Consider the following 13574-nt stretch of genomic DNA (forward strand, 5'->3'; position numbering starts at 1 on the left):
CATATAGAGAAATGATAACCTCCTCGTTAAAAATGTACATAGGAATAGGCTTTCCGAAAATTACTAGACGCAAGAAAATATAAACTATCCACTGAATTCAGTACTGGTAAAGTACATATCGTGAGGTGTATCACATTTTTACTTAATTTGATCTGGAGTCATACGCGCCACCGTTGCACAACGGAGTCGTGAATTTCAGTATATAACATTAAAATTTAAACATTGTTTACTTCAATCTTTGTTTTTAACAAGTTAATAACTGCTGTTGGCCACGGTATTCATGCATTTATTTAAAAAAACGGGTTATGCTCTTTCATTTTGAATTTTCTTTAGAGAACAGCGGTCGACGAGTATTACTGACCGAATGCAACATTGCCTTCGATTGTCGATGAGGGAGCTGACAAATGCACATAGCGAGAAAACTATACCATGCCAAAGATGATGGATCGCATTTTATGGCGAACATTTCAGTTTTCATATTCAAACAGCGTCACCTATCCTAACTTAACTGTACTATGTGTGTGATGAAAACTACGGTACTTCAAGCACCAGTAGAGAAATGATAACTTTCTTGCTATAAATTTACATGATAATAGCGTTTGTGTAACTTATCATTACATTTCCATTGGATTAACTTATCAGATGCGAGAAAATATAAACTAACCTCTGAAATCAATGATGCACACTGCCATATCTTTAGGTGTATCCAATTCTTACTTAATTGCAGTATTTAACATGAAAATTAAGCGATCGCTTATTCAGCCTGTATTTTTAACTAGTTAACAACTGTTATCAGACACATTTATACATTTATTACAAAAAAAGTTCTTTTTTATTTTGAATTTTCTTTACGGAACAGTAGTCAACGGGTATTACTCATCGACTCCGACATCGCCTTTGAATGTAAACGAGAGAACTCCCTAGTGGACATGGTGCGAAAGTGATACCGAAGGTGATCAATTGCATGCAAGATAATGCGTGCTTAATCGCTCATAACTGATGCGTCTGTGATAGGGCTCTCGCTGTAACCGAACGATAATGCACAGCTTCATATAGGAATTTGGAAGGTACAGACAAACCGATGTTGTTATAACGGGGTTCTTGTTATTTGCCGTATTCGCGATAGCCGACTTCTACTGTAGTTTGTAATAATGTCTACGCAGTACAGGTCGTGTAGCTGTAACTTGTGTTCAGGAAATTGTGGGCGTGGCCCCCACTGTCGACAGTCCCGAAGATAGTTTTCAGTGGTTCTCACTTTCACACTAGGGAAATGCTAGAACACAACTGCTACCTGCTTAGTCCTATCCCATAGCTGAGTTAGTGTGATATTATGCAAATAAAAAAAATTAATGATCATTTGAAGAGGTAGATTCAAAAATGCACTATGTCAATTTTCTGTTATTTTGCATTTGTTATTGTTTAGAAGGCATAGATGTATCAGTTGAGAGAAGAATATTTGCCAAGCGGTTCTTAGTCACGTAGATAATCAGGTGGAAAATGGAGATTTTTTCCAAACTATGCTAAGGCAGTTGATGTAATATTCCATTATGTTCTTAGTCACAGTCCGCTATATTGTGCATGAGCAGTAGAGCACAGTGTGTCCACTTCTTTTGTTTTCACATAGTTTGGTATAAGTAATATTTTACCGTGACATTTCTTGTGGAACAGTGTGCGATTTTGATTTAGAGGGTTTAGTTAATGCACAGGAAAATGACAAGAGTAGGAAGAGAAAACTGAATCTGGAAAATTGGGAAAAAAACAAATGCAAGTATGCTCGGAATAGTAGTAGTGCCTGTGGTGATCCTATCAAAGACTGCAATCATACAACGAAGCAATGGTAGGGGATTTGAATAAAGAAGACATTGTTGATTTTGACAGTAAGCTGGATGTTTTGGAAACCAAACCTGAGCAAGACAATTTTCTTGTCAAATACATGAGTCACAGAACCTAAAACTCACTGGCCAAGAAACAAGACCAAAATTAGTAATGGAATACTTCATTAGGTAGAAAACTGCACATATTATACCTTTGGTTCCATAACCAAAATAACGAGAAGGTTGAATGGTATAGCAAAGTATTTCTCAGCAACTGGTGAAAATAGACCTGAGAGGAGAGGGGCTCTCAAATTGGACCTAGATTGCCTTTGATATGCAGCAGAACCAGTCCCTTCCAATGATAAGGATATCTGAAACATTCTATGCACGATAGATTTGGGTGTATAATATTACCTTCGTTATTCACGAGAAAGAACAGTGCACCAATAACACTTTCATATACACTTGGACAGAAGATCAGTCTGGACGTGGATCGAATGTAGTGGTGTCTGCACTGCAGAGCTTCCTACAAATTCTTGAAGAGAAAGTTGTTAAAGAGAATGCCCCAGCACTTCCTTATACCCTGAGACTCTTTTCATATTCTGCAAGCAGCCAGAGCAAAAATGCAACAATGTTGGATTTCCTTCTGAACTCTGTTAAACACCAGTCATGTTTTCAATGTAGTAGAACACAATTCCGTGATCAGGGGGCACAGATTTATGCCTCCTGATCGAGTGTTTGGGTGAGTTGAGAAAGTGTACAGGTCTCGGCAACATCTACTTCATCCAGATGACTACTATTCCATCCCGGCTAAACATGTTACTGTAAACGTCCTTGGTAAAGATTGGAGGCTTCAAAACTTCAAAAATTCCTCTGATAGAGTTTTGAAATTAAAATTACTATTTGTGATGAGGGAGCAACGGGTGTTTATTTACAAAAAGGGGTACAGCAGCATACAGGCCAAAAACATATACACAGGAGACCCAAGTACATACAGTGTTTTGAAGAAGACAGCAGGCTCTTTCTAGAGATCCTGCTACAAATCCTGCTTAGAACTCGAAGAGAAGAAGATAATTGAGTTAAAGAAGATGGATGTGCAGAAACTATTAACATTTGTGCAACTCAGTCCAAAGGACAAGGCCTTTTGTGAAAAAGCTCCGGGCCACTGCACATCACGAACCAATGACTATGTTCACTGGAATGAAGAACAACCTTTTCTGTAATATAACGCTGATGTCAAGCTGTAAGATTACTTTAGTTATGTTCCAATGAAGGTAGCACTAAGGAATATTTTTATAATTCATGTACTTAACCACTCATACTTTTTCCAAAATGACTTAGTTCATTTTGGAAAAACCCAGCATCAAAATCCAGTAATTTTCGGGGAATGGACGTTTGTGTTATAAAAATAATAATAATTCTACCTTTAAGAGGCAATTAAGAAAGGCCGTGGTACAAACGTGAATAATACCTAAATATATAAAAAATGCTTCTCCTGAAAATACTATTTTTTGACTTAGTGTGTTTTGGAATCCACCTCTTCATTTGACACGTTATTGTTGAACAAATTTTAAATATGCTACTCATAGCCTTCCTATGAGATGCTACTCAAAGCCTTCCTATGAGACTTGATTTAAAAAAATGAGGGACCCCTCTCTGTCGTCTACCAGTTTACTCATTCAAAGGAACAAGTAGATAAGTCATTTTTGTAATCTAAGTTCAGTGCTGTCCACAGAACGGTTCGCAGTAAAAACTAGATAAGTTGAGTCATCTTGTTTATAGTCTAATAATACCAATATATTTTTGGTCCATTATTGGGCATTAATTTTCCAGCTAACTCATTCCTGGTTGCCAGCGTTTCGCCCCAGTGTGCTAAGTTGGGCTCATCAGTTGGTAAATAGCACACCTACCAAGACGCATGGCTAGTACATACCATGGAGGCCACAGCATAGGCTACTTGGAACTGCTGGCAGTGTTAATGCACTATGAGAGACTTTGTCTCATTATTAAAAAACTAAAAATAAATTGTAATGTCCAATGACAGACCAACTATATTGGTATTATAAAGTTGCTCATTCGGGACAAATATTTCAAGTTCTGTATGAGAATCAACATCTATATAGTCTGAATCTCAATAAATGTGGCTTCAACCAGATGAGCAAGTTTATCTTGTGTGTAGGTGTTTTTTTTGTGGACATGGTTCATGTTTGTGGGTTACTGTAGTCACGTCCTAGTTCATGAACCATGGGCAATGGCTGAGTGGCCTAGTAAGTGGTCCTGAGAGTCGGGATACCAGTTGCTATGGAATGGGAGTGGGCATCTCGGACATATTCTGAGTCGTGGCCCTCCTTGTGCTCAGGCGGCTAGGACTATACATTCACCGGTGGTCCATAACCCGTTAGGGGAGAGATCCTCACTTGGACTATGTGCAAGTAGGGCAGCATCCTGCTTCATGAAGTTCCCGAGCTCAGAACATTTTAAGCAAGGCTCGGACCTATGGGAGTAAAGGAGTCCCACTCCCATTTGACAGGCGAGGGACTCATTGGAAACAACTTGGCGAACGAAATGGAATTCGATGGGGGGCTATCAGTATTAATGGGGCTTATGGAAGAAAGTAGAACTGGCTGAGTCAGCAAAGAGGATGCATCTGGATGTGCTAGGAGTAAGTGATATTCGGGTAAGGGGAGATAACGAGGAAGAGATAAGAGATTATAAAGCGTACTTGACGGGGGTTAGAAAGGGAAAGGGCTCTTTATCAGGAATACCATTGCACAGAACATAGTTTCTGTTAGGCACGTAAATGAGCGAACGATGTGAGTAGCTTTGTCAGTTGGAGGAATTAGGACTAGAATTGTTTCCGTGTGTTCACTATGTGAGGGTGCAGATGAGGATGAAGTTGACAAGTTTTATGAAGCATTGAGTGACATCAGGGTCAACAGCAAGGATAGAATAGTGCTAATGGGCGATTTCAATGTGAGAGTTGGGAATAGAACTGAAGGATATGAAAGGGTGATTGGTAAATGTGGGGAAGATATGGAAGCTAATGGGAATGGGAAGCGTTTGCTAGACTTCTGTGCTAGTATGGGTTTAGCTTTTACGAATACATTCTTCAAGCATAAGGCTATTCACCGCTGCACATGGGAGCCTAGGGGTACCAGATCCATAATAGACTATATCTTAACAGACTTCGAATTCAGGAAATCTGTTAGGAATGTACGAGTTTTCCGTGGATTTTTCGATGATACAGGCCACTATCTGATCTGTAGTGAACTAAGTATCTCTAGGCCTAGGGTAGAGAAAGTGAAATCTGCCTGCAAACGAATAAGGGTAGAAAATCTCCAGGACGAGGAAATTAGACAGAAGTACATGGATATGATTAGTGAGAAGTTCCGAACAGTAGACAGTAAGCAGATTCAGGATATAGAAAGTGAATGGGTGGCATACAGGGATGCTGTAGTAGAAACAGCAAGGGAATGCCTAGGAACAACTGTGTGTAAAGATGGGAAAAGGCGAACATCTTGGTGGATTGATGAAGTGAGAGCAGCCTGTAAACGTAAAAAGAAGGCTTATCAGAAATGGCTCCAAACAAGGGCCGAGGCAGACAGGGATTGGTACGTAGATGAAAGAAACAGAGCGAAACAAATAGTTGTTGAATCCAAAAAGAAGTCATGGGAAGATTTTGGTAATAACCTGGAAAGGCTAGGTCAAGCAGCAGGGAAACCTTTCTGGACAGTAATAAAAAATCTTAGGAAGGGAGGGAAAAAGGAAATGAACAGTGTTTTGAGTAATTCAGGTGGACTCATAATAGACCCCAGGGAATCACTGGAGAGGTGGAGGGAATATTTTGAACATTTTCTCAATGTAAAAGGAAATCATCATGGTGGTGTTGCAAACAGCCAAGCTCATGGGGAGGAGGAAAATGATGTTGGTGAAATTATGCTTGAGGAAGTGGAAAGGATAGTAAATAAACTCCATTGTCATAATGCAGCAGGAATAGATGAAATTAGACCTGAAATGGTGAAGTATAGTGGGAAGGCAGGGATGAAATGGCTTCATAGAGTAGTAAAACTAGCATGGAGTGTTGGTAAGGTACCTTGAGATTAGACAAAAGCAGTAATTGCACCTATCTACAAGCAAGGAAACAGGAAGGATTGCAACAACTATCGAGGTATCTCATTGATTAGTATACCAGGCAAAGTATTCACTGGCATCTTGGAAGGGAGGGTGCGATCAGTAGTTGAGAGGACATTGAATGAAAATCAGTGTGGTTTCATATTTTCAGTATGCGCCAGGTAATTGAAAAATGCTACGAGAGGAATAGGCAGTTGTGTTTATGTTTCGTAGATCTAGAGAAGGCATATGACAGGGTACCGAGGGAAAAGATGTTCGCCATACTGGGGGACTATGGAATTAAAGGTCGATTATTAAAAGCAATCAAAGGCATTTAAGTTGACAATTGGGCTTCAGTGAGAATTGATGGTAGAACGAGTTCTTGGTTCAGGGTACTTACAGGGGTTAGACAAGGCTGTAATCTTTCACCTTTGCTGTTCGTAGTTTACATGGATCATCTGCTAAAAGGTATAAAATGGCAGGGAGGGATTCAGTTAGGTGGAAATGTAGTAAGCAGTTTGGCCTATGCTGACGACTTGGTCTTAATGGCAGATTGTGCTGAAAGCCTGCAGTCTAATATCTTGCAACTTGAAAATAGGTGTAATGAGTATGGTATGAAAATTAGCCTCTCGAAGACTAAATTGATGTCAGTGGGTAAGCAATTCAACAGAATTGAATGTTAGATTGGTGATACAAAGCTAGAACAGGTTGATAATTTCAAGTATTTAGGTTGTGTGTTCTCCCAGGATGGTAATATAGTGAGTGAGATTGAATCAAGGTGTCGTAAAGCTAATGCTGTGAGCTCGCAGTTGCGATCAATAGTATTCTGTAAGAAGGAAGTCAGCTCCTGGACAAAACTATCTTTACATCGATCTGTTTTCAGACCAACTTTGCTTTACGGGAGCGAAAGCTCGGTGGACTCAGGATATCTTAAAGTTAGAATTAACTGACATGAAAGTAGCAAGAATGATTGCTGGTACAAACAGGTGGGAACAATGGCAGGAGGGTACTCGGAATGAGGAGATAAAGGCTAATTTAGGAATGAACTCGATGGATGAAGCTGTACGCATAAACCGGCTTCAGTGGTGGGGTCATGTGAGGCGAATGGAGGAGGTTAGGTTACCTAGGAGGATAATGGACTCTGCTATGGAGGGTAAGAGAAGTAGAGGTAGACCAAGACAACGATGGTGAGACTCGGTTTCTAACGATTTAAAGATAAGAGGTATAGAACTAAATGAGTCCACAACACTAGTTGCAAATCGAGGATTGTGGTGACGTTTAGTAAATTCAGAGAGGCTTGCAGACTGAACACTGAAAGGCATAACAGTCTATAATGATTATGTATGTATGTATGTATGTATGTGGACATGGACTAAAATTGTAAGAGCAATATTGGTAGTAACGTTTTACAGCTGCCTTTGTTAATGAGAACTGTTAAATCTTACTAACAATATACAAATTTGGCTAACACCACTTTTGTTTTGACTAATCTACGTAAGAAAATAATGCCTGGTCATTATAGGACAATTTGGTTTCCCTCACTATCCTAAGCAGAAAAGTCATTCAGTTTTGAAATTAAATGAAATAAAATCCAAACCATTATTTAAAAAGCTGTTTCATATAATGCTGAATGCTGTGACAACCAGCAAGTTCGTATTAGTTTAAAAAAATATTTCCCTTGAAAACATTAATTTATTGACTTGTTATTTTCTGGGATGAGTGAATTTGAAATTTATGTTATCTGTTTTGAGGTGTATAAATTATGCTTTCACACAGAATTTCATTAATTAATGCTCATATCATTTTCTTTGATTTTCCCAGTACATTTATCGTGAACTTAATATTAACTGTTCAAGGTTGAGGATATAGCCTAATCATTAAAATATTGACGGGCTGAGAAGTAAGTTATTTACAGGAGAGTTGATCATGAAATATTGTTGCTAGAGGATTCTGTTCTTGTTCATTACATTCATTTTGTGATGCTCAATGTAATGTCAAAGGAATGCACATACCTTGTTTGGTGTTTTCCTACCTACAACTTCTGGGTAGATGTACATGCCTGCCAGACTGAGGTCAGGACCATGTAATTGCCTTCTGTGTACATACCACTTACAAGGTCATGGGAGTGTTTTAAGTCCGGATGTTCAATGTTGAGTTAATTCTAATCTTCTATGTGCTCTTTCCTTGCAGCAAATCATCTTCAGAGTCCAAGGTCATTGTTTCCTAATCGTATACGGACTCCTCGACTTGTTCCTCCCCCAAGCAGACGGAGACCGTCTTTCAATGCGTCTGTGTTTGGCTCCCCGTTACTGGTGAGTAGTTGTGTTGTTTTTAGGGCATTTGTGGCACCATACTGATTGTTAGGGTTATTCGTAATTAATGTTTTCTGTTCAATTAGGAAAGTGACCGGCTCCCATCCAAAGACCTCTCACCGTTTTACACTGGGCGTACAATGTATGGTGGAGCTTCAGCGTATAGGAGACCTCGTGAGAACTCATTCGTAAATGAGGTAAGAACATTCACAAAGTACTGCAGAGTGTGAAAGTGAAACAATTGGTGTCGTGTTTTGCATGTTGGTGAACTGTCCAGTGAAGCATCATTAGATTGAAGGAGGGAAAGATAGTGATGTGTGTGAATGCAGGCGTGGATTGGGTTTAGGAATATTTTTTTAAGTTTCCATTGGCTTTTCAGAGGTTTGTAAAAATTACACTGACTTGGAAATTGAACCCAGTTTGTTTCTGTTGTATAGAGCGTTCCAACCTTAAATTGCAGTACAGCGTAGATGGAGCGCGCTGTTGCGAAATCGACTCGTGAAGATCACGCTCGAGTGTGACTCAAACACATTTTTCGTTTGTAATTTTGTAATTTTAAGTTAATTCATTCATAAATTAATATTTGTAGGATGGTAAAATAAATACAACATACCTTAATCACTGGCGTTGCTCTCAGACATTGGACGTACACCTTCTAACATTTCTGCAAGGCCTGATGTTCCCGCATTGGATGAAACGGGTTCGAGAGATGAACTTGAGGATGATCCGGACGATGAAGAAAGTCGTATTAAAAACTTTTCATCGTCCTGTAATTCTTCTGCTTTCCATAAAACTCTTTCATTTTGCTTTACTTCGTTCACGTAATTTGCCCAATTGTCTTATGTTTTTATGGCATAAAAATTTTAGTTCAGCATTTGGAACAAAATCATGTTCATTACCCGCGTGGACTATGGCAAATCACGGTCCTCGGCTTTTCGGTGGCCTAAATCTCGAACTGACCCCTTCAAAAGCGGCCTGCCGTGCACTTTTCACTGTCGTATCCTTCCATTCTCTTGTCATTGTCTGCCCAATATTTACCCACGATTCATCTGTGTAAATTATAGCTTTATTTTGTGCCCTCAAACGTTTTATCTCCCTGAGATATCTGTGCCTTCAATTAATAATTTCATCGGTTTCAATGAAAGCTGCTTTATTACCCCGTCTTAAATAACGGAAGCCTATATCATGTAAGAAGCGATACAACGTAGTTTTGGAAAATCGGGGCAAAGAATCTTCTCCATTTACGCGACTCAAAATCACGTTCAATGTCGGTGGTATGTTAGCAAATAAAAGAGAGTTAACCACCCGACGCATCCACTTCTAACAATTTCATCATATTTAATTTTTCTACCGTCCTCTTTTTTGTTTCGAGAGAGAGTTCGCAAAGGACCATGTGTGTGTTCCTTCCTTATAGCATAGATTGTTCTTTCGGAACAACCTGTAGCTTTAGCTGTTTCACTGATTGCACTGCTCATATTCATAGTCTTTAAAAAATAATCCAGGACACTCATTACAATATTGCGTTCTTTACCCCTGAGTTTACCTACGGAACGTTTCTTTTTAATTTGACGATCAATTATACATCCTTCTGCACTTTTTCTTCGAAATAAGAACTATCCATCGAGCACGAACTGACAACTACACAGACTACACACACACAATCCACTTGTCCTCAAGAACTATACATTTATCACTGATCTTGTCCGGCTCCATGGCTAAATGGTTAGCGTGCTGGCCTTTAGTCCAGAGGGCCCCGGGTTCGATTTCCGGCCGGGTCGGGGATTTTAACCTTCATTGGTTAATTCCAAAGGCTCGGGAGCTGGGTGTGTGTGCCGTCTTCAGCATTAGAATTCATCACAGGTAGGGGCCCCATTCTTATAGATGCGCAGGTCGCATATGCGGCGTCAACACTGGAAAGACCTGCACTCGGCCTCTTCGGAGGCCACACGCCATTAAATATTATATATACATATATATCACTGATCATTATATAATTAATCTTACAATACTGATTAAATGAACACCACTGCACACGGCTGCCAGTATATTTAAAAGCTCAGCCAGCCGAGTCACTCGTGAAACGTAAACAAACGAGACGTTCTCCCTGTCATAAATTAAGAGATAACGGGAGAAGGACTTGAGGTATGATTTAAAAATAACTTCCATATTCGAAGAGCGTTTGCTTTGCTTTAACCACGCCATGATCCTTCTGCACATTTTCTTCGAAATTATATCCCCACGCACGAGCACGAATTCACGAACCACACAAACGAAATACACTTTCCCTCAAGAATTGTGCATATATCACTGATATGTATTTAATCACTATTATACATACTACTGACGAAATGAGCACTGCACTGCATGCGACTGTCTGGAAATTATGTTAAAAGCGTATGTTTGGGAGATCACTACCGGTACTTCAGCCAGCCAGCCAGCCAAGTCACGCGCGAAACCAAAATTCAAGGAGATATTCTTCCTGTCACAAATTAATAACTAAGCAAGATAGGAACTTCGGGATTGTTTTAAAAATAACTTCCATATCAGAAGACCATTTGCCTCGCTTTGAACCCCCATGCAAATTCAATAGGAAAGACGCTGGCCAGCGACTGACTTTTTCGTGCCTACACATAAAATTCCCTGAACATGACTGAAAATAAACGCATATACTGCATTTTGTTATCATTTAAATTTAAAAATAAACTTATCTACATCGAGCTGAAATGTTTCTTTACCAGCAGTGAAAAAATTAGGTAAATAATGAATATAAAATAGGAGTTATGGCATGATAAGTTCTATGCAATGAAGATTTTGCATTTGGCGAAACTTTCCATTATAATACCATTTTCACACTAAATTATTTTTTTACATTTTTTTTGTTAACGGCATCAAATGCGCCTTGAAATTCTGTACATAACACGATATTCACCCATTTTAACCGATAACATTCTGATTCACGGATATTTGGCAAACCCGCTGCATTAGAGCAGGACAGCGCTACCCGCAAAACATGGGAGAAGGAAAGAGACGGAATTCCACTTACTTGTGCCAGGCTCCTCACTTTAATCTATCCTGTCCGACCTCCCTTGGTCAACTCTTGTTCTTTTCCGACCCCGACGCTATTAGGTTTGCGAGGGCTAGGGAGTCTTTCATTTTCACGCCCTTCGTGGCCCTTGTCTTCCTTTGGCCGATATCTTCATTTTTCGAAGTGTCGGACCCCTTCCATTTTTCCCTCTGATTAGTTGTATATAGAGGATGGTTGCCTAGTTGTACTTCCTCTTAAAACAATAATCACCACCACCACAAAGAGACGGAATTATCCCATTACTGCTGTACTGCAATTTAAGGTTGGAACGCTCTATAGTCCAGTTACCACCATTACATTCAATTATATGATGTTGAAATAAATGTACCGTATTTACTGGCATAGTTCTCGCCCTGGCTTATGTCACGCACCCCTATTTCTCGAATATGAAATAGGTGGAAAATTTTGTGCAGCATTTTTCATGCATCCCATACGGAATAATATTAGTTGTAGTAATGAATCTGTACTCCTTTTACGCTTGAAAATCTTAATTTTTGCCCCTTTTTACTCTTCTAATAATGAGTTACCTCAAGGTCACTTGACCGAGCGCAATCAGAAGGGAGTAGAAGTTACATACAGTTGGTAAGTTCTTAGTGCTCTTTGTGAGCATGATGGACAGGTATTCAACCAATACAGCTTGATTTAAACTCTCCGTAGTACAGTATGCTGATGAATATTGTAACAGGGCAGCTGGTTGTAAATACTTATTGTGTGATAATGTATGGTACTGGCATGTGCAAAAGAATGAACGTCAAGAAACGAAAAAGTCACAAATCTTTCCGTGGTCCAAAGAGTGGAAAATGTCTGAAAGTTACTGAAGAATTGTTGGAGTATGTTCAGGCTCTACATAATGATGGATATGCAGTTACTCATGAAATGCTGCAATAGCCACAAAGCATGTTCCTCAGATTTCGAACTGAGCCGGGGCTGGATGACTGGATTTATGAAGCAAAATAACCTCTCATTGAGAAGCCAAATATTATTGTGCCAAAGGATGCCAGAAGACTACAAAGAAAAATAATAAACTTTCGTTAGTTTGTTATTAGAAGACCCAAAAGTTCAGGCAACATAGGCGGGCAAATAGGTACTTAAAATTTGGAAAGTAGGCTGAAAATAATCAAAATAGGCATTTAATAATTATTCAAATATATACTTATCACATTTGAAGACTTTCTTCATTATTTGCCACATGAGGATGTTTTTTCACGTTGTCAACCATCATGGGCAGCTGCAGTCAGAAAATTTTTCATCATAGAAAACGGTTGTTTATGTTTAAAAGCATTTATTTTGGATAGCAGAACTTTTGCCTTCCAGAACACACATGTTTTTAACACATTGGAGACTCCGTAGTTTCTACGGGCGCATGATTTCACTGCCACTGACGGCGCTCTGAGAATCTACGAGCGTATATTTTCACTGTGGCTAGGAAGAGAAGCCGCTGTTCCTGCGAGCTCTTACTTCACCAGGACACTCTGATTCTTCTAGTGAGCATATAGTTTATTAGTTATGAGCTGAAGTCAAGAGCTCTTCTTCCAAAGCATTGAAAACACAGCTGCGTTCCGACATAGCCCATGGCTGTGTCATCGCTCACTCTCTGCTGTGAAACGAGCGGGAAAGTACGTGCGTACGGACAGGAAGAGAGTGTGTTTTGGGAGCTTGGCTTGTTTGTGTCATTCTTGTGGCTATTACTGTATGTCTAATTCAAGCGCACAAAATTTAGACAATGAATCCATATTGGATGTTCTCATGGAAGACTCAGGTTCTGAAATGGAGGACAATGGTGATGATTTCATACAAAGTGACCATGATGATTCTGACGCTTCAGGCAAGTACACTTATTATTTAATTTCAAATAGGTACAAAGTGGGTTCTGTGATATAGTTTTATTCCTGTGTACGGATGACAACCTGCAGCAACCCGATGCAAGCCCGTCGTCAAGTTACGACGTGCGGGGAAAACATCATAACATGGGGAGGAAGCGTGTAGTTTAGAGACCTGCTATTGATGATGGATGGTCATCTACCAATAATCTTCCTCAGTTACCGGTATTTCAAGAAAAAAGTGGAGTCAGAATTCCAGTGGATAACAGTGATGCATGGGAAGGTTTTAGTAATTACCTGAACGTAGATATTTTTAGGGATATAAAATCAGAAACAAATCGTTATGCAAGCGATGTAATAAAAAAGAAAGGAAATCACAGTGAACAGATAAAGCAAAGATCTCTCTTTGGCTCCTGGGCTACAATTACATTCA

The 13574-nt window shown here is 39.5% G+C and overlaps 1 protein-coding gene across 2 annotated transcripts in view; it reads left to right on the forward strand.

The window, feature by feature from the left end:
• LOC136878997 (nuclear pore complex protein Nup153) overlaps positions 1-13574 on the forward strand; it is a 155852-nt gene that overhangs the window by 69986 nt on the left and 72292 nt on the right. For both annotated transcript variants that reach the window (XM_067152672.2, XM_067152673.2), the window contains exons 5-6: positions 8115-8236; positions 8323-8433. In XM_067152672.2, the coding sequence (XP_067008773.2) occupies positions 8115-8236; positions 8323-8433 (233 nt within the window). The remainder of the gene's footprint in view (positions 1-8114; positions 8237-8322; positions 8434-13574) is intronic.

This window comes from Anabrus simplex, chromosome 8 (genome assembly GCF_040414725.1).
Source record: "Anabrus simplex isolate iqAnaSimp1 chromosome 8, ASM4041472v1, whole genome shotgun sequence".
In the NCBI taxonomy this organism is placed as follows: Eukaryota; Metazoa; Arthropoda; class Insecta; order Orthoptera; family Tettigoniidae; genus Anabrus; species Anabrus simplex.